The sequence below is a fragment of the Pan troglodytes genome, chromosome 20 (assembly GCF_028858775.2).
Source record: "Pan troglodytes isolate AG18354 chromosome 20, NHGRI_mPanTro3-v2.0_pri, whole genome shotgun sequence".
Classification (NCBI taxonomy): domain Eukaryota; kingdom Metazoa; phylum Chordata; class Mammalia; order Primates; family Hominidae; genus Pan; species Pan troglodytes.
In genome coordinates this window covers 17,164,614-17,189,763 of record NC_072418.2, presented here as the reverse complement: position 1 = coordinate 17,189,763, position 25,150 = coordinate 17,164,614, and the positions used below count along the sequence as shown (strand labels likewise).

Below are 25,150 nucleotides of genomic sequence, written 5' to 3'. Positions count from 1 at the left end.
GGCACCCGAGACTGACACTCAGCCGACAGCACGTGGTTCAGGGGCCCCAGCTTCCTTCCCATTGGCCGCTTGTCTCCTTCCTCCCTCGCGATTGGCCGGGGCCCAGCTGCAGCTCCCCCCCTCCTCAGCCCTCCGGTGGTACAGCCAGCCGCGGCTTAGGCGGGGCGGAACGGTCCACTGCTTCGCGGCGCGGGGGGGCGTCGGGAAGAGCCGGGCGAGGCGGAGGGATCCCTCTGGAATGTTTCCGTCGGGTCCACCCGAAGCGGACGACGCGGATTGGCCGCGAGCACCGAGAGGCAGCCGCTGATTGGCCGGCCCCGGGCGTCGGCCCCGCCCCCCAGGCGCCGCTGCGGGAGAGGCCCGGGCTGGAGTTTGCGGAGGGCCGAGCCGGGTGCGCACGGGGAGGCGGAGGCGGCGGAGGCGGCGGAGGCAGCGGCGGTGGCGGCGGCGGCGGCGGAGCAGGTGAGTGGCCTCTGCGAGAAGGATGTGTCTGCTCCGGGGGCCCCGGGGGTCGCGGGCCTGCGAGGATCCGGCCGATCCTGCAGGGTGGGGCCGGCGCCGTGGACGCGACTGGAGGTCTAGGCTGCGCGCGGGGATGCCGGAGGCCCCTTCCCAGGGGAAGCGGGGGTGGGGGGTGGTGGGGGCAGCTCCCTTCCTGCTGGCGGGCAGGGGACAAACGCCTCCCAACGCTGGGCTGGGGTTTCTGGGCTTGCCCCTCCCCCCGTCCCCCGACTGGACTGTCCCCATCCCAGCGTGGACAGGCGCGGGGTCAGTGTTTCTGACCCTTTCCTGGGCACTTCCCCTGAGCTAACCGCGTCTGAACCCTCCAGGGCCTTGGGGGGGACGCAGTGAGAACCAGGGTCTGAATAATAATCATCATGAAAAACTCCACCTCAGCTAGCATTTATTGGAGAGCTTCCGTGTCAGGCATTTACCATGAGGATAATTGACTCTAAACACCTCATGGGAGGTGCTGTGCCTTCTTGTAAAAAAGGTGAGGCAGCCTACCCAGAGAGGTGGAGTGACTTGCCCAAGGTCACACAGCTAGTAACTGGCACATCTGGGACTGGAACTCATGCCCCAGGGTCCAGAACTGGAGTCACACTCACTAGACTGGATACCAATAACTCCACGGCTCAGTTGTTGCTGAGTAGCTCCGGCCCCCTACCCCTCCCACCCCCTACCTCGTACTCATCATCAGGGCCACACCTGCTGGTCTTTTGCTTTACCAGCCACTCAAACAGGAAGCTGCCCTCCTTTCCCTTCTCCCCAGAGCTGGAGAGGGCAGGTCTAACTACCTGGGTCCAGAGAAGAGAGTGACGTCTGCAGGGGGCCAGGATGCTGGGGTCTGGGCCCACTGGGTCCCCCCTGGCAACCTGGGCCGAGGCTGGGAAGTAGGCGTTCTCCCCGGAAACACCCAGGAGCCGGTTTTTCAAGAGTGAATCAGAGGCCTCTTTCCCTCCTTCTCTCCAAAACAATACTGTGCTGGAACGGGGAGCCTGGGCGTGGTTTCCCCCTTCCCCTAGCTTCTGTGTGCTCCCAGGAACCCCCTTCCCCTCCTCCTGCTGGCCACACTGCTTCTGTGTGGCCGTGGGGTTGTTAAGTTTCAGGCCCTTCCCAGGATGAGGGGGTGAGGATGCTGAAATTCCAGCCCAAACACTCAATATCCGGGCTGAAGTGGCTCTTCATCTCTGTGTTCAGGTGTCAGGGGAGCCAGGGAAAGTGGGGAGCCTAGGACAGTTGGCAACCGCACAGCAGGCATGTTTAGGGGGCTGTTTCAAGGATGGGGAGCACAGAGAGCAATCAGAACGAGGACCTGAGACACATTCATTCACTCAGTCTACAAATATTTAGTGAGCACCTGCTACGTGCATGTGCTAGGCACTGTTCTTGGCACAGAAAATGCAACAGTGAACAAAACAAAATCCCTACTTTTGAGGAGTTGGCACTCTGAAAGGAAGGAAGCAGCCAACAAACAAGTTAGCAAGTAAATAAAGAAGATAATTTCAGATGGCACTAAGTGCTATGAATAAAATATGAGCGGGTGGTACTGTAGAGAGTAGTTGTGGGCAAGGGGTGCCAGCCCCGCAAAGATCAGACAAGGGGGCCGGGCGCGGTGGCTCACGCCTGTAATCCCAGCACTTTGGGAGGCCGAGGCGGGTGGGTTGCTTGAGGTCAGGAGTTTGAGACCAGCCTGGCCAACATGGGGAAACCCTGTCTCTACTAAAAATACAAAAATTGGCCAGAGGCGTGGCTCACCCCTGTAATCCCAGCACTTTGGGAGGCTGAGACAGGTGGGGCAAGAGGTCAGGAGTTCGAGACCAGCCTGATCAACATGGTGAAACCCCCTCTCTCCTAAAAATATGAAAATTAGCTGGGTGTGGTGGCACACGCCTGTAAGCCCAGCTACTCAGGAGGCTGAGGCAGGAGAATCACTTGAACCCGGGAGGCGGAGGTTGCAGTGAGCTGAGATCGTGCCACTGCACTCCAGCCTGGGCTACAGAGCGAGACTCCATCTCAAAAAAAAAATAAAAATAGGCCATGCGTGGTGGCTTATGCCTGTAATCCCAGCACTTTGGGAGGCCGAGGCAGGCAGATCACCTGAGGTCAGGAGTTCAAGACCAGCCTGACCAACATGGAGAAACCCTGTCTCTACTAAAAATATAAAATAAGCTGGACGTGGTGGCACATGCCTGTAATCACAGCTACATGGGAGGCTGAGGCAGGAGAGAATCGCTTGAACCCGGTAGGCAGAGGTTGCAGTGAGCCAAGATCGCGCCATTGCACTCCAACCTGGGCAACAAGAATGAAACTCCGTCTCAAAAATAAATAAATAAATAAAAATAAATAAATACAAAATAAAAATACAAAAATTAGCCGGATGTGGTGGTGCGTGCCTGTAATCCCAGCTACTCAGGAGGCTAGGGCAGAAGAATCGTTTGAACCCAGGAGGTGGAGGTTGCAGTGAGCTGAGATGGCACCACTGCACTCCAACCTGGGTGACAGAGCAAGACTCCATCTCGAAAAAAAAAAAAAGAGAGAGAGATGGGCAAGGCCAAGGTCTTTAGGCTGGACCAAGTTTGGAATCACATGGTTGGAGCAGAAGATGAACCCAGAGCAGCGATTCTGCACGGGTTTGTGGGTCACAGTAAGGAGTTTGCAGTTTTTCTTCCAGAAGGTGGGAAACTGTTGTAAAGTTTCAGGCAGGGCAGTGATGCCATCTGGTTTACGTTTTAAAATAGAGACATGAAGTTAAATGACAGCCTGAAGCTGGAAGACAAGAGTTCTGCCAGGGCAGCATGCAATTAAGTTCATGAGCCTGAGCCATCTGTACCACAGGGGCGGTTCCAGCATGCTGGGGCAAGCCTGGGAGGCTTCGTGGAGGAGTGGGCCTGGAGTAGGTGTTGGCAGGCAGAGAGGGTTGGGATATTCCTGGGCAGGGCAGGGCAGAGGAGGAGACACCCATAGTAATGACAACAGCATCCTTAAATGGAGTCTGAGGCAGAGTGTAGATGGGATACGTGGGTAATCTCTTTGGATTTCCACAACCACCTTGAGAGTGACAGGAATTCCACCCATTTTTCAGATGAAGAAACTGAGGCCCTGTGATGTGAAGTGACTTGCCCCCCGGCCACGCAGCTGGTAAGTGGCAGGGGTGGGATTTGAACCCAGGCCATGAAGCCTCTTATGGCCGTGGCAGGCAGATTCATTACTCACTCACTTTCCTCACTGCTGTTAATGCCTCCTCACGGGTGGGGACACGGAAGCTGGCATGAACCAGGGCAGTGGGTGTGGGCAGAGAGAGAGAGTAAGGAGGCTGGGAATTGGTGGTCAGGATGTAGGGATCTTGGGAAAAGGAGGAAGCTTGAATCTTGGTACAGATGGCAGTAGCAAGGCCGGGCGCAGTGGCTCACGCCTATAATCCCAGCACTTTGGGAGGCCGAGGCAGGTGGATCACGAGGTCAGGGGATCGAGACCATCCTGGCTAACATGATGAAACAGCGTCTCTACTAAAAATACAAACAATTAGCTGGGCATGGTGGCGGGCACCTGTAGTCCCAGCTACTCGGGAGGCTGAGGCAGGAGAATGGCGTGAACCCGGGAAGCAGAGCTTGCAGTGAGCTGAGATCGCGCCACTGCACTCCAGCCTGGGCAACAGAGCGAGACTCCGTCTCAAAAAAAAAAAACAAAAGATGGCAGTAGCAGTAATTGTCACCAATATTTATGCAACCCTTATTGTGTGCCAGGACTGTTCCAAGCACATGCATGATTTCCTTGGAGCTCAGAGAGGTTAAGACCCTTGCCCAAAGTCACACAGCTATTAAGAGATGAAGCCAGGTTCCAGATTCATGTTTTTAGTTTCCTGCCTCCCAGTGCGTAGAGCTGGCGGAATTGGAGGGATGATGAGGGGTCTTTTCTTTTTTCTTTTTTTTGAGATGGAGTCTCACTCTGTCACCCAGGCTGGAGTGCAGTGGCACGATCTTGGCTCACTGCAAACTCCACCTCCCGGGTTCATGCCATTCTCCTGCCTCAGCCTTCCGAGTAGCTGGGACTGCAGGCGCCCACCACCACGCCTGGCTAATTTTGAAAATATATGGCTGGGTGTGGTGGCTCATGCCCACCTCGGCCTCCCGGAGTGTTAGGATTACAGGCGAGAGCCACCACGCCCGGCCGACACTGATTTTTCTTTCCAGCGAGGTCAGAGCCCGGGGACGGGTCAGAGCAGAGACAAATGCGACATGACTTATGTTTTACAGGACCGTTCTGGCTGCTGTCTGGACAAGAAGTCGTGGGGGGTGAGGGTGGAAGCTGGGAAACCCACAGGAGGCAACCACACTAGTTTAGGTAAGTGATCATGGAGATGGACCAGGTGAGATGAGAGGGTGTGTTAGGGGACAGACAAATGAATGGATGCATGAACAAATGGATACATGAGACTAGGTGCAGGCTGGGTGCAGTGGCTCACACCTGTAAGCCCAGCACTCTGGGAGGCCAAGGCGGGCGAATCACCTGAGGTCAGGAGTTCCAGACCAGCCTGGTCAACATGGAGAAACCCCATCTCTACTAAAAATACAAAAATTAGCCAGGTGTGGTGGCGCGCACCTGTAATCCCAGCTACTCAGGAGGCTGAGGCAGGAGAATCGCTTGAACCTGGGAGGTGGAGGTTGCAGTGAGCCGAGATCGCGCCATTGCACTCCAGCCTGGGTGACAGAGTGAGAGTTCATCTCAAAAAAAAAAGATTGGATGTGGCCAAGCTGAATCCAGCATGGCCCCCTGGAAGAGACCATTGGATAGGAGGCACCAGGAAGTCCCTTTTACATAAGAAAATATAGGCTGAGCGCAGTGGCTCACACCAGCCTTCTTTGGCTCACACCATGTTGGCCAGGCTGGTCTCAAACTCCTGACCTCAGGTGATCCACCCGCCTCGGCCTCCCAAAGTGTTGGGATTACAGGCGGGAGCCACCGCCTCTGCGCCCGGCCTAACTAATGTATTTTCTTTCTTTCTTTCTTTCTTTTTTTTTTTTGAGATGGAGTCTCGCTCTGTCACCCAGGCTAGAGTGCAGTGGCATGATCTCGGCTCACTGCAAGCTCCGCCTCCCGAGTTCACGCCATTCTCCTGCCTCAGCCTCCCGAGTAGCTGGGACTACAGGTGTGTGCCACCACGCCCGGCTAATTTTTTTTGTATTTTTAGTAGAGACGGGGTTTCACTGTGTTAGCCAGGATGGTCTCGATCTCCTGACCTCGTGATCCACCCGCCTTGGACTCCCAAAGTGCTGGGATTACAGGCGTGAGCCACCGCACCTGGCCTTTTTTTTCTTTTTGAGACGGAATTTCGCTCTTGTTGCCCAGGCTGGAGAGCAATGGCACGGTCTCAGTTCACCTCAACCTCTGCCTCCCAGGTTCAAGCGATTCTCCTGCCTCAGCCTCCCTAGTAGCTGGGATTACAGGCATGTGCCACTACACCCAGCTAATTTTGTATTTTTAGTAGAGATGGGGTTTCTCCATGTTGGTCAGGTCAGTCTCGAACTCTCGACCTCAGGTGATCCGTCTGCCTCTGCCTCCCAAAGTGCTGGGATTACAGGCGTGAACCACTGTTCCTGGCCTAACTAATGTATTTTCTTTTTTTTCTTTTTGAGACTGAGTCTCTCTCTGTTGCCCAGGCTGGAGTGCAATGGCATGGTCTTGACTCACCGCAACCTCCACCTCCCAGGTTCAAGCAATTCTCCTGCCTCAGCCTCCCCAGTAGCTGGGATTACAGGTGCCCACCACCGTGCCTGGCCTAATTTTTTGTATTTTTAGTAGAGACGGGGTTTCACCATGTTGGCCAGGCTGGTCTCAAACTGCTGACCTCGTGATCCGCCCGCCTCGGCCTCCCAAAGTGCAGGGATTACAGGTATGAGCCACTGCACCTGGCCAACTACTGTATGTTCTGGAGAACTAATCCGGGCTCTTGAGAGCAAGCACTCATTGCTTCCAGAGCTACTTCAAGCCATTCAGGAGAGATCTGGCCCCATAACACAGACACCTCCCACTAGGCCCCACCTCCCAACACCACACCACCACTTTGGGGATCAAATTTTAGCATGAGTTTCTTTTTTTTTTTTTTTTCCTCCTTGCCATGCTTCACATTTAATAAGATTCTTTCACTTTAATACATAAAACCCTTTGAAATCAATGTCAACCAGGAAAATTCATGTTAGAAAAAATTGGAATGAGAGCTAATATTGTATATTCAGAACATCTGAAAAAGCATTTTTGACTATTACAAAAGTTTATTTAACAAAAAGTCTAATATGAAAATGTACATGACCTAATTTTTACATCATAGTAAAACAGGCCCTATGGAGAGAGGACATGGGTTTCTCTGCTGAACAGCCATTATTTATACTCATTCCAAGGCTTCTAACATGATGATACTATTTCCTCATATTTCCACCATTCCAATATTGTTCTGTTGTCCACTAGTCGCCATCTCCACACATTCATCTATCACAAGGTTCATAAAGGGATCAAATCCCCGCAATATTCCTTGGACATGTCTGCCACCATTTAATTTCAATGAAAACTTCTTGTCCATAAATTTTTTCAACTCAAGAGGGTGAGCTTTGCTCATGGTGTATACTCCATGGGCTCACAGATGCCTTGGAACAGAACACACGGCTTCCCTCACGCTACCGTGGTAGGCCCAGCATCTTGTGCCTGGCGTCATCGACCTCGTTAGCCAATCGATTGTTCTAGCATGAGTTTCAATGGGGCAAACCTTATCCAAACCATAGCAGGCTGGGTGTGGTAGCTCATGCCTATAATCCCAGCACTTTGGAAGGCCAAGGCGGGAGGATTGCTTGAGCCCAGGAGTTCAGGACCAATCTGGGCAACGTAGTGAGACCCGTCTCTACAAAAAATAAAAATTAGCTGGGCGTGGCTGTGAACACCTGTAGTCTCAGCTATTCAGGAGGTTGAGACAGGAGGATTGCTTGAGCCCAGGAATTTGAGGCTGTAGTGAGCTGTGATCACATCACTCCACTGCAGCCTGGACGACAGAGTGAGACCCCATTAAAAAAAAAGAAATCAGGAAAACATGGCAACCTGTTACCTCCCTGCCCTCATGTTCTCACTATCCCCCCTTCAATCACTGTTCCAACCCCACAGGCCTCCTCACTGTTCCTCAAACATGCCAATTGCATGCCCAGTTCAGGGCTTGGCTTTTCTTTCTTTTTTTTTTTTTTTGTTTAGACCGAATCTCGCTCTGTCGCCCAGGCTGGAGTGCAATGGCGTGATCTCAGCTCACTGCAACCTCAGCCTCAGGAGTAGCTGGGATTACAAGCATGCACCACTACGCCCAGCTAATTTTTGTGTTTTTAGTAGAGATGAGGTTTGCATGCACCACCATACCTGGCTAATTTTTGTATTTTTAGTAGAGACGGGGTTTCACCATGTTGGTCAGGCTGGCCTCAAACTCCTGACCTCATGATCCGCCTGCCTTGGCCTTCCAAAGTGCTGGGATTACAGGCATGAGCCACCGCGCCTGGCTAGGGCTTTTCTTTGTTTTTTTGAGATGGAGTCTCGGTTTGTCACCCAGGCTGGAGTGCAGTGGTGTGATCTCGGCTCACTGCAACCTCCGCCTCCTGCATTCAAGTGATTCTCCCACCTCAGCTTCCCGAGTAGCTGGGATCACAGGTGTGCACCACCACGCCCACCTGTGTATTGTATTTTTAGTAGAGATGGGGTTTTGCCATGTAGGCCAGGCTGGTCTCGAACTGCTGACCTCATGTGATCCGTCAACCTCAACCTCCCAAAGTGCTGGGATTACAGGCTTGAGCCACCATGCCCAGCCCCAGCTCAGGGCTTTTCTACTGGCTGTTCTCTCTACTTGGGACGTTCTTGCCCCAAATCATTGCATGAATGCTTCGTCCTGTGGTTCAGGTCTCAAGTTCAGCTTCACGTGCTCAGAGACGCCCTCACTGATCTTGTCTATAGAACTTGTCTTGCTTTGTCTCCATATCACTATTAAAAATTATATGAGGCTGGGCACAGTGGCTCATGCCTATAATCCCAGCTCTTTAGGAGTCCATGGCAGGAGGATTACTTGAGCCCAGGAGTTTGAGACCAGCCGGGACAACATAGCAAGACCCTGTCTCTAAAAAACAAAAATAAAAAAATTAGCAGGGCATGGTGGCAAGCACCTGTGGTCCCAGCTACTCAAGAGGCTGGGGCGGGAGGATCACTTGAGCCCAGGAGGGCAAGGGTGCAGTGAGCTCTGATTGCACCACTGCACCTCAGCCTTGGCAACACAGCAAGACTCTGTCAAAAAAAAAAAAAAAAAAAAGAAGAAAAAAGGAAAATAAAGGAAAAAATTTATATTAGACATTTACACATTTCCCTGCTCCCTGTGCATTTCCTCTTCCGGACTGTCCACTTCTGGAGGTCATGTGCAGAGCCCCAGCTAGCCTATATAGCGTCTGTGAGTGAATTAGAAAGACATCTCTTCGGCCGGGTGCAGTGACTCATGCCTGTAATCCCAGCACTTTGGGAGGCTGAGGCGAGCGAATCACGAGGTCAGGAGTTCGAGACCAGCCTGGCCAACATAGTGAAACTCCATCTCTACTAAAAACACAAAAAAAATTAGCCGGGCATGGTGGCGTGCACCTGTAGTCCCAGCTACCTGGGAGGCTGAGGCAGGAGAATTGCTGGAACCTGGGAGGCGGAGCTTGCAGTGAGCCAAGATTGCACCACTGCACTCCAGCCTGGGCAACACAGAACGGACTCTGTCTCAAAAAAAAAAAAAAAGAAAGAAAAAAGAAAGAAAAAAAAGAAAAAATGAAAGGCATCTCTTCCTCCTGGCAGACACCACACCAAGAAATGTAGCTTGGCAGGCAGTGCGCAGACCGAATTTCAGTCCTACTTGCCACCTTGGTCTAGTAATTTTGCACAGTACACAACTTGTGTAACTGAACATGGTGGCCCTAGTCAGGGATCTTGCTTTTTTTATTGAAGACAGTATCTAAAATGGTGCACAGAATATAGTAAGTACTAAAAAGAAAAAAAAAATTGTTTGAAGGGAGGGGAGAATGGAGAAAGAGAGAAATAAAGAAGCGGGCCGGGCGCGGTGGCTCATGCCTGTAATCCCAGCACTTCAAGAGGCTGAGGCGGGTGGATCACTTGAGGTCAGGAGTCTTCTGTAGTCACAGCTACTTGGGAGGTTGAGGCAGGTGAATCGCTTGAACCCAGGAGGCGGAGGTTGCAGTGAGCTGAGATCGCACCACTGCACTGCTGCTTGGGTGACAGAGCAAGACTCTGTCTCAAAAAAAAAAAAAAGAAAGAAAGAAAGAAAGAAAGAAACAGAAAAAAAATGTACGTGGTGTAGAAAACAACCGCAAAAGTTTTAGTGGCTGAATTCAGCAAAGATTTGCTTTTTCTTCCTGCTACACTTCCATTGCGGCTCAGCAGGGGGCGCCATTCACCGTAGTCATTCAGGGCCCGGCCTCATAGAGTCGCCACCATATCAAGTGTTGCTCATCACCCTGCCTGGGAAAGATAGATCTCTGGAGGCTCCAGCACTTAAATGCCTCAGCCCAGAAATGTCATGTGCCACTTCTTCTCACAACCTATTTGCCAGAAATAATCATTTATCTGCCCAGTCACAAGGAGGCCAGGAAGTGCCATCCACCTGTTTGGTCCAAAGGGGGAGAGTCAGAAATTTTTTGCACACAGTGTTAGTGACTGTGTCTGAGAGGAAAATAGAAGCGTAGTTGCTTTGAGGCTCCATTTTCTCATCTGTTCAATGGGCATAATTACAGCATAACGTGATCCCTGTGTTACAGTGTGGTGTGAGGGTTAAGGAAGGTCACAGGCTGGGCACGGTGGCCCATACCTGTCATGCCAGAGCTTTGGGAGGCCAAAAGCTCCTTGAAGCCAGGAGTTCCAGACCAGCCTGGGCAACACAGAAAGATCACCTCCTTGCCAGGCGCGGTGGCTCACGCCCGTAATCCCAGCACTTTGGGAGGCCGAGGCAGGCAGATCATGAAGTCAGGAGATCGAGACCATCCTTGCAAACGTGGTGAAACCTCGTCTCTACTAAAAATACAAAAAATTAGCTGGGCATGGTGGCGGGCACTTGTAGTCCCAGCTACTCCAGAGCCTGAGACAGGAGAATGGCGTGAACCCTGGAGGTGGAGCTTGCAGTGAGCCGAGATCACGCCACTGTACTCCAGCCTGGGTGACAGTGAGACTCTGTCTCAAAAAAAGAAAAGAACTCCTTTCTCTCTCTCTCCCTCTCTCTGTCTCTCTCTCTCTCTCTATATATATATATATTTGTTTGTTTATTTATTTATTTATTTTTTGAGACGGAGTCTGTCTCTGTCACCCAGGCTGGAGTGAGTGCATTGGCACGATCTCTGCTCACTGCCAACCTTCGTCTCCTGGGTTCAAGCAATTCTCCTGCCTCAGCCTCCCCAGTAGCTGGTACTACAGGCGTCTGCCACCATGCCCAGCTAAGTTTTGTACTTTTAGTAGAGATGTGGTTTCACCATGTTGGCCAGGCTGGTCTCGAACTCCTGACCTCAAGTGTTCTGCTCACAGCCTCCCAAAGTGCTGGGATTACAGATGTGAGCCATCGCACCAGGCCTACAATAAAATTAAAAAAAAAAAAAAAAGTCGGGTGTGGTGGTACATGCCTGTAGTTCTAGCCACTTGGGAGGCTGAGAATGGAGGATGGCTTGAGCCCAGGAGGTCAAAGCTGCAGTGAGCCATTATCGTGATCACCCCACTGCACTCCAGCCTGGGGACAGAGCAATAAGAGACCCTGACTCTTTTATTTATTTATTTTTATTATTTTTTTTTGAGACTGAGTCTTGCTCTGTTGCCCAGGCTGGAGTGCAGTGGTGCAATCTCAGCTCACTGCAATCTCTGCCTCCCGGGTTCAAGCGATTCTCTTGTCTCAACCTCTCGAGTAGCTGGGATTACAGACGCCCGCCACCACGGCCAGCTAATTTTTGTATTTTTAGTAGAGACGGGGTCTCACCATGTTGGCCAGGCTGATCTCCAACTCGTGACCTCAGGTGATCCGCCCACCTCAGCCTCCCAAAGTGCTGGGATTACAGGCGGGCACTATGGCTCATTCCTGTACTCCCAGCACTTTTGAGAGGCCGAGGCAGGAGGATTGCTTGAGTCTAGGAGTTTGAGATCACTCTGGGCAACATATTGAGACCCCTCATCTCTGCAAAAAGTGTTTTTTGTTTTTTGTTTTTTTTTTTTTGAGATGGAGTGTCATTCTGTCACCCAGGCAATGGCACGGTCTCAAGCTCACTGCAACCTCCGCCTCCCAGGTTTCAGGCAATTCTCCTGCCTCAGCCTCCTGAGTAGCTAAGACTACAGGCACATGCCACCACACCCGGCTAATTTTTGTGTTTTTTTGGTAGAGACAGGGTTTCACTATGTTGGCCAGGCTGGTCTTGAATTCCTGACCTCGTGATCCACCCGCCTCAGCCTCCCAAAGTGCTGGGATTACAGGCATGAGCCACCGCGCCCGGCCTGCAAAAAGTTTTAAAACGTTAGCTGAGCATTAGGTACAGTGGTTCATGCTTTTAATCCCAGCGCTTTGGGAGGCTGAGGTGGGCGGATCACTTGAGGTCAGGAGTTCAAGACCAGCCTGGCCAACTTGGTGAAACCCCATCTCTACCAAAAATGTAGAAATTACCCCGGTGTGGTGGCACACACATGTAATCCCAGCTTCTTGGGAGGCTGAGACGAGAATCGCTTGTACCCGGGAGGCAAGAGATTGCAGTGAGCTGAGATTGCACCACTGCACTCCAGCCTGGGCAACGGAGTGAGACTCAGTCTCAAAAAAAAAAAAAAAAAAAAAAGGAGTCAGGGTCTCTTCTTCAAGAATCACTTGAACCTGAGAGGCAGAGGTTGCAGTGAGCCAAGATCACACCGTTGCAATCCAGCCTAGGGGACAGAGTGAGACTCCATCTCAAAAAAATAAAATAAAATAAAGTTTAGCTGAGCTTCATGGCATGTGCCTACGGGCCCAGCTATTTGAGAGACTGAGGTGTGAGGATCCCTTGAGCCTGGGAGATCAAGGCTGCAGTGAGCTTTAATTATACCACTGCACTCCAGTCTAAGTGACAGAGCAAGACCCTGTCACAACAACAAATGAAAGCAATAATCCTAGCTGGTATTATTATTATTTTTATTATTATTATTATTATTATTATTATTGAGACAGAGTCTTGCTCTTTTGCCCAGGGTGGAGTGCAGTGGTGTGATCTTGGCTCACTGCAACCTCTGCCTCCTGGGTTCAAGCAATTCTTATGTCTCAGCCTCCCGAATCACTGAGATTACAGACATGCGCCACCATGCCTGGCTAATTTTTTTGTGTTTTTGGTAGGGATGGGATTTCGACATGTTGGTCAGGCATCTCGAACTCCTGACCTCAAGTGATCCTCCCGTCTCAGCCTCCCACAGTGCTGGGATTACAGGTGTGAGCTTTTTATTTTATTTTATTTTATTTATAGACGGAGCCTTAGTCTGTCACCCAGGCTAGAGTGCAGTGGTGCGATCTTGGGTCACTGCAACCTCCACCTCCCCAGTTCAAGCTATTCTTGTGCCTCAGCCTCCCAAGTAGCTGGGATTACAGGTGCGCACCACCACACCCGGCTAATTTTTATATTTTTAGTAGAGGTGGGGTTTCACCATGTTGGCCAGGCTGGTTTCAAAGTTTTGACCTCAAGTGATCCGCCCACCTCAGCCTTCCATAGTGGTGGGATTACAGGCGTGAGCCACCGCACCCAGCCCTATTATTACTTTTATATAAGTGTCCTGTCACTATACAAGAGATGAGGATTTCAACCGAGGCCAATTTGTTCTCTGAGTATTTCCTTGGGCCTGTATGGTTCGAGTAGTGTGGGAGGGGCACCCAGGGCCTCTGCCCAGGCCCTGAGCCCCACTTCCTGTCCTGCAGATCTTCTGGTGACCCCACTTCTCGCTGCTCATGCCGCTGGGACTGGGGCGGCGGAAAAAGGCGCCCCCTCTAGTGGAAAATGAGGAGGCTGAGCCAGGCCGTGGAGGGCTGGGCGTGGGGGAGCCAGGGCCTCTGGGCGGAGGTGGGGCGGGGGGCCCCCAAATGGGCTTGCCCCCCCCTCCCCCAGCCCTGCGGCCCCGCCTCGTGTTCCACACCCAGCTGGCCCATGGCAGTCCCACTGGCCGCATCGAGGGCTTCACCAACGTCAAGGAGCTGTATGGCAAGATCGCCGAGGCCTTCCGCCTGCCAACTGCCGAGGTACCCACTGGGGAGCCGGGCACCAGGGTCCCTGATGGTGGACCAGAGGTCTGGGCCTGCATCCTGTTCATGAGCTGGGGCTCAGATGCCGAAGCTACAGATGCTGAGCCTGGGCCCCACTCAGTGGTGGGGGCCAATGGCCCGGGCTGGATGCTGAGTTCCCATGAGGCACTGGGAGGCTTGTGCCCCTGTGAATTGTGGGGAACTGGAGGCCAGGGCTGGATGCTGAGTTCCCATCAGGCACTGGGAGACCTGTGCCCCAGTGGATTGTGGGAGCTGATGGCCAGGGCTGCATGCTGACATCCCATCAGGCATTAGGAGGGGTGTACCCCCAGTAGATTGTGCAAGACTAGGGGTGGATGCTGAGTTCCCAACAGGCACTGAGAGATCTGAGCTCCAATGGACTGTGGGAGGCCAGGGCTGGATGGATTGATTGGATGGATGGATTGAGAGGCCTGCATCCCAGTCGATTGTGCAAAACTGACGACCAGGGCTGGACGCTGAGTTCCCATCAGGCGTTGGGAGGCCTGCACCCCAGTAGATTGTGGGGAGCTGATGGCCACAGTTAAATGCTGAGTTCCCATCAGACACTGAGAGGCCTGCACCTCTACAGACTGTGGGAGCTGATGGCCAGGGCTGGATGCTGAGTTCCTGTCAGGCATTGGGAGGCCAGTGCCCCATGAGATGGTGGAGGCTAGAGGCCAGATACAAGATGCACTTCTCCGTGATGCCTTGGAGAAACTCAACGCTGTGGGAGGCAGGCTTGCCTGGTGCCAAGCACTGTGGGGATAGATGGGAGGGGGTCAAGGAGGGCAGTAGTGGGTTTGAGCAAGAAGTAGACGCAGGGGTCTCCATAAGTGGGATGAGTTTCTGTGTCCTCCACAAGCATTTCCTGAGCACTCACTGTGTGCCAGGCTCCATTCCCTGAAAGCAGCAATGAGTTTTTTTTTTTTTGTTTTTTTGTTTTTTTTTTGAGATGGAGTCTTGCTCTGTCACCAGGCTGGAGTGCAGTGGCACGATCTTGGCTCACTGCAACCTCCACCTCCTGGGTTCAAACCATTTTCCTGCCTCAGCCTCCCGAGTAGCTGGGATTACAGGCGCCCGCCACCAGACCCAGCTAATTTTTGTATTTTTAGTAGAGACAGGATTTCACCATGTTGGCCAGGCTGGTCTCGATCTCCTGACCTCGTGTTCTGCCCACCTCGGCCTCCCAAAGTGCTGGGATTACAGGCGTGAGCCACCGCACCTGGCACAGCAATGAATTTTTGCTAGGACGGAAATCCTAGCTGGGTACAGTGGTGCACACCTATAGTCCCAGCTACTTGGGAGGTTGAGATGGGGGGATCACTGGAGCTCAGGAGTTCCAGGCCAGCCTGGGCAACATAATGAGGCTCCCATCTCTAAAAAAAATTATTTTAACTATGTGGGTGTGGTGGCACGTGTCTGTGGTCCCAGCTACTCGGGAGACTGAGACAGGAGGATCACTTGAGCCCAGGAGTTGGAGACCAGCCTGTGCAACATAGTGAGACCCCATATCTCCACAAAAAATACAAAAATTAGCCAGGCATGGTGGCGAGCACCTGTAGTTCCAGCTACTTGGGAGGCTGAGGTGGGAGGATTGCCGGGATCCGGGAGGTTGTGGCTGCAGTGACTATGATCGCACCACTGCACTCCAGCCTGGGTGACAGAGCAAGACCCTGTCTCAAAAAGCGAAAGGAAAACTAAATCCTAGTCCTAATGTGGGCCCTGCCCTGGCTCAGTGCGTGATCAGCTACTGGGATGGAATCCCCCTAGTCCTCTCCCAGCTCTCTCCCTTCGCCCTCCAGTGGTGATTAGAAAAGGGGGAGGGAGGGGGAAGAGGTTTCAGCGTCTCCCACCCCTGCAGGTGATGTTCTGCACCCTGAACACCCACAAAGTGGACATGGACAAGCTCCTGGGGGGCCAGATCGGGCTGGAGGACTTCATCTTCGCCCACGTGAAGGGGCAGCGCAAGGAGGTGGAGGTGTTCAAGTCGGAGGATGCACTCGGGCTCACCATCACGGACAATGGGGCTGGCTACGCCTTCATCAAGGTGCCTGGGGAGACGGGGCACCCCGGAGGCCTGGGAGCGAGGGTGGGCCATGGGACCCCGGAAACCAGGGCAGAGCCCCAAGGGCTGATGACTCCCTGCCCCCGCAGCGCATCAAGGAGGGCAGCGTGATCGACCACATCCACCTCATCAGCGTGGGCGACATGATCGAGGCCATTAACGGGCAGAGCCTGCTGGGCTGCCGGCACTACGAGGTGGCCCGGCTGCTCAAGGAGCTGCCCCGAGGCCGTACCTTCACGCTGAAGCTCACGGAGCCTCGAAAGGCCTTCGGTGAGGAGCCGGCCCCTGGACCTCCCCAGTGGCGCTGCTCGCATGGGCGCAGGCGGTGGTGCCGGGAGCGGCCAGCAGGTGGCGCCCAAGCCTGGCCTGCCGAAAGGGAAGGGATTGCAGCTCCTCCCGGCCCCAGACGGGGTGCTGGCCCTTGGCCCAGCCTGGGAGAAGGGCGGGGGCGAGGAGGAAGTTGCCCTCACACCTAGCTTCCAGGGGCCATTAGCCCAGCCAAGCGCCCTCAGCCCTGGCCAGCCCCCCATCCCCAACAGGCCAGGCTTGACTGCTCAGTGCCAGCCCCTCCACTTTTCCATCTGGCTTCACTAACTCTCAGGAATGGGCCCCAGGCCCCTGAGGTGGGGGTGGGGGACTAAATCACTTCCCTGGGCAGGTAGGGCTGGTCTGTGGCCCAGCAGCCATACCCCCTTGGCCAAGAGGAGACGGACTCAGGCAGCTGGAGACTCAGGCTGGGGTACACCTGCTTCCTGTCCCCCAGCCCCTGGGAGCAGAAGTGGCCCCTCCAGTCTCCCCTCCAGCATTTCCTATTCCTGGCCCCCAGCTGTTCCCCCTGCTCTGCCCCACATCCATGCCAGGCCTGAGTCAGGATTCCTGCCCTCCTGGGATCACCCCGGCCCCAGCCCCCAGAAACTTGCAGAAGCCTGGAGAAGTTTGGGGTGGTGGTGAAAGCCAGGAAGGACAAGTCCTGCCCAGAACGTGCTAAAACCAAGCTTCCCCCACACTCACTCCTCTCCTGCCTCCCACAGACATGATCAGCCAGCGCTCAGCGGGTGGCCGCCCTGGCTCTGGCCCACAACTGGGCACTGGCCGAGGGACCCTGCGGCTCCGATCCCGGGGCCCCGCCACGGTGGAGGATCTGGTGAGTGCTCCAGCCGGACCCTATCTCCGGCATCCCTTCCCTTTCTTTTTTTTTTTTGAGACAGAGTCTCACTCTTATCACCCAGGCTGGAGTGCAGTGGCTCAATCTCGGCTCACTGCAACCTCTGCCTCCCAGGTTCAAGCGATACTCCTGCCTCAGCCTCCCAAGTAGCTGGGATTACAGGTGCCCACCACCATGCCCAGCTGATTTTTGTATTTTTAGTAGAGATGGGGTTTCACCATGTTGGCCAGGCCAGGAGTTGGTCTCGAACTCCTGACATCAGGTGATCCAGCCTCCTTGGCCTCCCAAAGTGCTGGGATTATAGGCATGAGCCACCGCGCCCAACCCTCCCTTCCTTTTCATAACCGGCAGCATTACCTGTTAGCTGAGGGGACTCTGGGCAGACAGCCTGGATTCTAGTCCACTTCTGCCACTTCCCAGCTCCCAGGGACCTTCCTTGGGCACATGGGCCTCAGTTTGCCCATCAGTAAAATGGGGATGAGCTGAACACCGATACCACCTTCTCAGGGTTGTCCTGAGGTCTAAATACGAATATATGTAAAGTGGTGACAATGGCAGTCCGTCCAATTACTATGTATATTCACATTGTTATGATGTCGCTGTCACCCCTCCCCGGCCCCCAGCCCTCTGCCTTTGAAGAGAAGGCCATTGAGAAGGTGGATGACCTGCTGGAGAGTTACATGGGTATCAGGGACACGGAGCTGGGTGAGTGAGGGCTGCCTGGGGGAGGGGGCATCTAGTTCTGCTGGGGGCCGAATCCACCCTGAGCCCCTTGGTCCCTGGTGTCATTTGTGCCTCCGTTCTGCCCCCTCCCCCAATAGCGGCCACCATGGTGGAGCTGGGAAAGGACAAAAGGAACCCGGATGAGCTGGCCGAGGCCCTGGACGAACGGCTGGGTGACTTTGCCTTCCCTGACGAGTTCGTCTTTGACGTCTGGGGCGCCATTGGGGACGCCAAGGTCGGCCGCTACTAGGACTGCCCCCGGACCCTGCGATGATGACCCGGGCGCAACCTGGTGGGGGCCCCCAGCAGGGACACTGACGTCAGGACCCGAGCCTCCAGCCTGAGCCTAGCTCAGCAGCCCAAGGACGATGGTGAGGGGAGGTGGGGCCGGGCCCCCTGCCCCGCTCCAATCGGTACCATCCCCTCCCTGGTTCCCAGTCTGGCCGGGGTCCCCGGCCCCCCTGTGCCCTGTTCCCCACCTACCTCAGCCGGGTCAGGCACAGGGAGGGGAGGGATCAGCCAAATTGGGCGGCCACCCCCGCCTCCGCCACTTTCCACCATCAGCTGCCAAACTGGTCCCTCTGTCTCCCTGGGGCCTTGGGTTCTGTTTGGGGGTCATGACCTTCCTAGTTTCCTGACGCAGGGAATACAGGGGAGAGGGTTGTCCCTCCCCCCAGCAAATGCAATAATGCCCTCACCCCTCCTGAGAGGAGCCCCCTCCCTGTGGAGCCTATTACCTCCGCATTTGACACGAGTCTGCTGTGAACCCCCCAACCTCCTCCCCACCTCCCATCTCTCCCTCCAGGCCCATCCCTGGCCCAGAGCAGGAGGGAAGGAGGGACGATGGCGGTGGGTTTTTGTATCTGAATTTGCTGTCTTGAACATAAAGAATCTATCTGCTGTTGGACCTGTGTGGCTTCGGGGTGGGAGAGGGGGAAGATTGGGGCTGAGAAAGAATTCAGCAGCTGAAATCCATCTTCCGCAGGCTCCAAATTGAATTAGGAGCTGGCACCAGGCCACCTGCCCCCTCCCACTGTTCCTTCTGGCTGCAGGCCACCAGGCTTCCAGGCAGGGCCAGAGCTTCCTGGACTACTGAGGGTTCAAATCCTGCCCCCTCTCCCACAAGGCCTCCTACCCCCTGGAGCTTCACAAGGCTGCTGTCTGCAGCTGGTGACAACCCCCGGACCGTGGGGAGCACCAGGGCATTGAAACCTGGCTTGGAAATAGAAAGATGGAACCTCAGGCCTGCCAGAGCCCCACCCCTACACCGGGAGGTTGGGGGCAGGCGTGATGCAGCCCCCACCCCACCCGGCCCAATGCTGGACATGCAGGCGTCCATGGGGCACCCTGCTTTGCCCTAGACATAAACCCAGCATACTTGTTTTGACAACCCACTCATCTTCGAGGATTGAGGGTGATCAGGGAAAGGCGGGGTGGGACCCTGGCCAGACCTGGAGGGAAGGGAAGGGATTGAAGCAAGGGGCGCTGGGCCAGAGGGCCCCACAGGAATGCTTGGGGGTGAGCCGAGAGGCTGTGGGGAAGTCCAAGGCCAGCTTGCAATCCTCGTTCCAAAAGGCGGGCGGGCACTGGGCCACCAGGAAGAGGGGAAGGGGGAAAAGGGGAAGACCCTGGGGGCTGGGTGTTGGTGGACAGACCCGGGTGGAGTCGGGGAGCCGCAGTCCTGGTGACTCAGGGCATCCCCGGGCACCTGTGGGCTCCTCGGGTGTCTGTGCTGGGAGCCGGTTGCAGTGGTGAAGGGGTGTGGCTATGTGCGTCTCGGGTGTTGGGTAGGACTGTGAGTCTATCAAGAGTGTTGATGGCTCGTGACGCAATGAGGGAGGGCTGTGTCGTGGGTAAGGGATGTGATAACCGGCTCTGTGTTCCAGGGCAATTGCAGGTGTAACTGGCAGTGTCTGGTGGTGGGGAGTGCAACGGAATGAATGTGTCTTGGGGTGTCCCGGGGTGTGGGGGTGTGTGTCTTAGGGTGCTGTTTCTGGGGCAAGGAGGGGTGCCTGGCTAGGCCTTGGGGTGTTCAGGGGTGTCAGGGTATGTCTCGGGGTGTTGCTGTTTCCTGGGTGGGGGTGCTGGCCAGGTCTAGGGGTGTCTAGGGGTGCAGGTGTGTGTGTCTCAGGGCGTTGCTGTTTCTGGGTGAGGGTGGGGGTGGCCAGCTAGGTCTCTGGTGTCCAGCGGCAGGGGGTGTCACTTCTTGTGCCTTGGGTGTACGGAGTGTGCTGGTGGGGCCTGTCTGGGATTGTTGGGGGGTCATTGAAAGTCATACAGAGTGTGGTCAGGGGCAGTTTTGGCAATAAGGAGTGTGTGTGCGTGTGTGTGTCTCTCGGGGTGCCAAGTGAGACCCTATTTCCCAGCACTAAGGAGGGTGGTGTGGGTGATCATCTCAGAGGGCTGCATTTTGGGGTGTTGGGAGGGGCTGGAATTGAGGCAGTAACTCTGGGTGCGTCCCGGCGCTGGGGGTAAGACCCTGAGTTCAGGGATGTGGCGGCAGCAACCTGGCTGTGCTGAGATGGGGACAGGATGAAACTGAGTGGTAAGTGACAGGATTGTATGTCTTAGGGTGTGAGGCTGTGCCAGTGTGACCCTACTTCTCAGGGCAGGAGGCGAGTCTTTGTGTCTTAGGACGTGTGTCACAGGTGTCACTCAGCCCATCTTAAAGGAGCCAGTCACTGGGGAGAGTCCCCAGGTCGCCAGGCCTCCTGGTTCCCCTGCCCCCTTTCAGCCTCCTCCCAGGATATGACTCGCTGTGGCCCTAGCCGGGGCTTAAGCCCCTGTATAAATAGGCGGATCCCATGGCCAGGCTGGGCCTGACCCAAGCTGGTCTACCCGAGGCCCTGCCCACCAGCACCCACCCCGACATCCACGAAGGCTTTGGCAGGGCAGGGGGGCATTGCTGGCCCCACAGAATTGGAGTTAGCCTCTCTAGCTCCAAAGCCCCAGGGAGGGGGGCAGTGGCACCCCCTGCAGCTGCCCCAGCCCGCCCCAGACGACGCTCACATTTTCCAGTGTTTAGATTTTATCCGCTTTATTAATGAGGCAAGAGGCCCGATCCTGGGGGGAAGGGGGCTGCTCCCGCCCTGCTGGGAGGAGGGGGTCACATGGGGCCAGACCAACTCCAGGGAGCCTCACTCCTCGTGGAGGGAGCCGCTGGGGCCCAGAGTGGCCCCCGCCCATTGCCAGGAGCAGAGAGGGGGGTCTCTGCCACTCCAGGCCCCCAGCGGGCGTGCGCGGGGTGGAGCGGCCCCTGGAGGCCAGCAAGGGCGGCGGGAGGAGCTGAGGAGCCGCCCCAGGAAGAGGGAGGGAGGAAGCGGCTTGCCGGAGAGCCAGGGCGCAGTGGGCGGCAGGGCTGAGCGCCGGTGATGGGGACCCCACATCCCAGGCAGTGCCAGGTAAGCGGGTTGCACATGAGGGTCCCTGATTGGGGAGGAGGAGGGCATGAAGGGGTGGGGCCATGGCCACCTGCTGTCTGTCCTGTGTCCCCGGGCTCTTCTCCCTGATCTGTGCGTCCCTGTCTTACCGTCTGTCCATCCTCCCTTCCCATCTGGCCTGGTGGGCAGTTCCACCCTTTCAGCCCTCACCACCAGGATATCAAAGAGTGGATGGTCGTGGGGCCGCCTCCAGGCCTCTGGGGCAGGGATATGGAGTGGAACCGTGGGCACCCAGGGTGAGGCAGAGGTGATCGGGGTAGGGCCTGGTGAGAGACCGCAGTGGAGCAGAGGCAGGTCCATGGGGCAGGGGCAGAGATGGGTCCATGGCACAGATGTGGCTGTGCCATGTGGGGTCAGAGATGGGTCCATGGGGGACAGGGACATGGCCGTGGGGAGAGATGTGCCAGTGGTGGTAGAGATGGGGCTGGGGCATCGAGGATGGGACTGGAGTAAAGCTGACATGGGGAAAGTCAGGTGGGGCCACAGGGGCAGAAATGGGTGAGAGCTATCAGATGGAGCCACAGGCCCCAGGAATTTGCTGGGTGTAAAAATGGAAGGTGGGGGTCGGAGGGGTGGGATCTGTGAGGCCCAGAGGCACTGGCAGAGATGCCTGAGGGCGGGGCTGGGGGGAATCTTGCAGGAAACCATGAAGGGCAGAGAAAGGGCCAGTGGGGTTAGAGGGAGGCCCTGGAGCAGGAGATGGGGTGGTGAGAGGCAAAAGAGAGGGAGAGGGGTTTCCAAATGGAGTGGCCAGGTCATTTGGAGTTGCCCATGGCAACTGCCATGGGCAGAGGGGCCGCCTGAGAACGCCATGGAGTCAAACAGGCCCTGATGTTCTGAGATGGCACCGTGGGCTGGTCCCCGCCCGGGCCCAGCCAGCCTCACTCTGCCCTCCTCTCCTCTATCTAGCACCCCTGGCGCCTGACATGAGCCCTTGCGGGCCCCTCAACCTGAGCCTGGCGGGCGAGGCGACCACATGCGCGGCGCCCTGGGTCCCCAACACGTCGGCCGTGCCGCCGTCGGGCGCTTCGCCCGCGCTGCCCATCTTCTCCATGACGCTGGGCGCCGTGTCCAACCTGCTGGCGCTGGCGCTGCTGGCGCAGGCCGCCGGCCGCCTGCGACGCCGCCGCTCAGCCGCCACCTTCCTGCTGTTTGTGGCCAGCCTGCTGGCCACCGACCTGGCGGGCCACGTGATCCCGGGCGCGCTGGTGCTGCGTCTGTACACTGCGGGGCGCGCTCCGGCCGGCGGGGCCTGCCACTTCCTGGGCGGCTGCATGGTCTTCTTCGGCCTGTGCCCGCTGCTGCTGGGCTGTGGCATGGCCGTGGAGCGCTGCGTGGGCGTCACGCGGCCGCTGCTCCACGCCGCGCGGGTCTCGGTCGCCCGCGCGCGCCTGGCGCTGGCCGCGGTGGCCGCGGTGGCCTTGGCCGTGGCGCTGCTGCCGCTGGCGCGCGTGGGCCGCTATGAGCTGCAGTACCCGGGCACGTGGTGCTTCATCGGCCTGGGTCCCCCGGGCGGCTGGCGCCAGGCACTGCTTGCTGGCCTCTTCGCCAGCCTCGGCCTGGTCGCGCTCCTCGCCGCGCTGGTGTGCAACACGCTCAGCGGCCTGGCTCTGCTACGCGCCCGCTGGCGACGCCGCTCCCGACGGCCTCCCCCGGCCTCAGGCCCCGACAGCCGGCGTCGCTGGGGGGCGCGCGGACCCCGCTCGGCCTCCGCCTCGTCCGCCTCCGCCTCGTCCGCCTCGTCCATCGCTTCGGCCTCCACCTTCTTTGGCGGCTCTCGGAGCAGCGGCTCGGCACGCAGAGCTCGCGCCCACGACGTGGAGATGGTGGGCCAGCTTGTCGGTATCATGGTGGTGTCGTGCATCTGCTGGAGCCCAATGCTGGTGAGGGGCGCACCGGCCCCTCGAGCCACGCTCCTTCCCGCTCCCTCTCGGCACCCTCCTGCCCTTTGTCGTCCCAGGACACCTGGGGCCTCCATCCTGGACTCAACCAAGGCCCCGGCCCCTAGAGGCCCCACCTGCCCCGAAAGCCAGCATCGCCTTCTCCATCTGACCTCCCATCCTTCCTCCTAGCCCCCCTCTCCTCTTCCTTTTTGGGGTCTTTGTAGCGCACCCCGACCCACACAAGCCTCCTCTCCTGCCCCACCGTTATAAGTCCCCGCGCTTCATTCCCTAGTCCTTTCACCCAACCCCCTTGCTTTTCCTCTTTCCGGGATACCTGAGACTCCTCTACGGCCGGACCCCCACCCACTGAAGGTGTTTGTTTCTTTGCCCCCCCTTTTTTTCCGCATCCGTTTCTCATCTGGATCCCCATTTACCCTCCCTGCGACGGCTCGCCCCTCCTCCCAGGCTTTTACCTTCCAGCCACGCCCCCACCATCCCTGCGCCCCCCTGCGCCCGCGCCTGCTCTATAGCTCACACCGGCTTCCCCCGCAGGTGTTGGTGGCGCTGGCGGTCGGCGGCTGGAGCTCTACCTCCCTGCAGCGGCCACTGTTCCTGGCCGTGCGCCTTGCCTCCTGGAACCAGATCCTGGACCCTTGGGTGTACATCCTACTGCGCCAGGCCGTGCTGCGCCAACTGCTTCGCCTCCTGCCCCCGAGGGCCGGGGCCAAGGGCGGCCCCGCGGGGCTGGGCCTAACACCGAGCGCCTGGGAGGCCAGCTCGCTGCGCAGCTCCCGGCACAGCGGCCTCAGCCACTTCTAAGCACAACCAGAGGCCCAACGACTAAGCCAGCCCACCCTGGGCTGGGCCCAGGTGCGCGGCGCAGAGCCTTTGAGGAATAAAAAGCCATTCTGCGAGCCCAGGCAGGACGGTGTGTCCCGTCGGGGCTTCGGCATCCACTGGGGCCGCGCGGGGGGCTGCAGGGACGCCGCGTGCGCCTCCAGGGTGGATGCAGTTCCGGGGCCTACCAGAAGAGGGCGCGGAGACACGGGGGCGTGGTTCTAGGAGGTTCGAGGCTGCCGGGCCCGTGGGCGCCAGAGCCGCAGGAGCAAGCGCACCGTGCGGGCGGCGGGGGCTGGGACTCCGCTGGGAGCAGAGACAGAGGGTGTGTGGGGCGTTTCCTGACCTTGCCGCTGCCCTAACGGACTTCCGAAACCATTCTGCTCACTGCGGCTTTGAGCTCTTCCAATACAGCCCCAAAACCCTATCCCCAAACCATTTTGCTCCACGCCCCTGGGCGCCCCCCAACACAATCCCGACCCCCCCTCCCATCTCGGCTTACCCACGCTCCCCACCATAAGAACAGCCCCGAGTCCACGCCGCCCCTTGATCCTCTTCAGATGACACCCCCATCAGTCAGACTCCCACGACCACCCAGCCACCTGCCCCGCAAACGTCCACACCTCCAAGCACGCCCCCACCCCCAATGACTGCACACAAGAAGACACGGAGGATGCAAGGATCCGGCAAATCCCAAAGGCCTTTTTAAAAACTAAGAGCTCTCGGGCAGGGGCAGGGGCAGGGGCAGGGGAGGGGGCTAGCAGCCCCCGGCCACGAAGTCGAAGTCCAGGAAGGCTGCCTGCTCCGCGGCTGTGAGGGGCCGCGCGTCGCGGGGCGGGCTCAGTGTGGGGGCCTCCCCGGTGAACTCCTCGTCGAAGTTGCTGACGTCGGTGCGGCCGGACACCGTGGGCACAAAGGGCGGTGGCAGGCGCCGGGCCAACAGGGCTTCCCAGCCCAGAGTCTGCAGGGGAGGGAAGCGGAGGGGAGGGTCAGCCTGGAGGCTGAAGAGGGGGCGTGCTGCAGTGGGGACCAGTCCTGGGGCTCGGGGACCACGGAGAGGAGTGAGCATATAGAGGACAAGTGGGGTGGGGGGACTGGGGCTCAGGAGGGATCACCTGCGAGAGCCTGGTGGAGAAGCCGGATTAGGAAAAGTGGAGGCCCGGCGTGGTGGCTCAGGCCTGTAATCCCAGCACTTCGGGAGGCCGAGGCGGGAGGATCACTTGAGGCCAGGAG

The 25,150-nt window shown here is 57.0% G+C and overlaps 4 protein-coding genes across 12 annotated transcripts in view; 2 read left to right on the top strand and 2 right to left on the bottom strand.

Moving 5' to 3' along the window:
* Positions 1–361: 361 nt before the first annotated feature.
* On the top strand, positions 362–18,661 carry GIPC1 (GIPC PDZ domain containing family member 1). Of its 6 annotated transcripts, XM_016935308.4 has the most exons (9): positions 362–462; positions 3,587–3,642; positions 4,758–4,845; positions 13,463–13,780; positions 15,666–15,851; positions 15,959–16,139; positions 16,901–17,013; positions 17,658–17,739; positions 17,856–18,661. In XM_016935308.4, exons 4-9 carry the CDS (start codon positions 13,493–13,495, stop codon positions 18,005–18,007), a joined length of 1,002 nt encoding a protein of 333 aa, XP_016790797.3. In that variant the 5' UTR covers positions 362–462; positions 3,587–3,642; positions 4,758–4,845; positions 13,463–13,492; the 3' UTR covers positions 18,008–18,661. The 6 variants fall into 6 exon arrangements, with proteins under 6 accessions (XP_016790797.3, XP_063657354.1, XP_063657356.1 ...); XM_063801284.1 differs by lacking the exon at positions 3,587–3,642 and having other exon boundaries at positions 363–462; XM_016935311.4 differs by lacking the exon at positions 13,463–13,780 and having other exon boundaries at positions 410–462.
* Positions 6,754–7,192, bottom strand: LOC107969678 (putative small nuclear ribonucleoprotein G-like protein 15). Its single transcript, XM_016935312.4, has one exon. The coding sequence runs from the start codon at positions 7,112–7,114 to the stop codon at positions 6,926–6,928; it is 189 nt and encodes a 62-aa protein (XP_016790801.2). The 5' UTR covers positions 7,115–7,192; the 3' UTR covers positions 6,754–6,925.
* Positions 18,662–21,046: 2,385 nt separating the features above from the next.
* On the top strand, positions 21,047–24,003 carry PTGER1 (prostaglandin E receptor 1). Its single transcript, XM_016935307.4, has 3 exons — positions 21,047–21,158; positions 22,107–23,080; positions 23,633–24,003. The coding sequence occupies exons 2-3, from the start codon at positions 22,124–22,126 to the stop codon at positions 23,897–23,899; spliced, it is 1,224 nt and encodes a 407-aa protein (XP_016790796.3). The 5' UTR covers positions 21,047–21,158; positions 22,107–22,123; the 3' UTR covers positions 23,900–24,003.
* A 596-nt stretch (positions 24,004–24,599) lies between these two features.
* Positions 24,600–25,150, bottom strand: part of PKN1 (protein kinase N1) — a 39,041-nt gene continuing 38,490 nt past the window's right edge. For all 4 annotated transcript variants that reach the window (XM_063801283.1, XM_016935305.4, XM_512443.9 and 1 more), the window contains one exon: positions 24,600–24,878. In XM_063801283.1, coding sequence (XP_063657353.1) covers positions 24,675–24,878 — 204 coding nt within the window. In that variant the 3' untranslated portion in view covers positions 24,600–24,674. The remainder of the gene's footprint in view (positions 24,879–25,150) is intronic.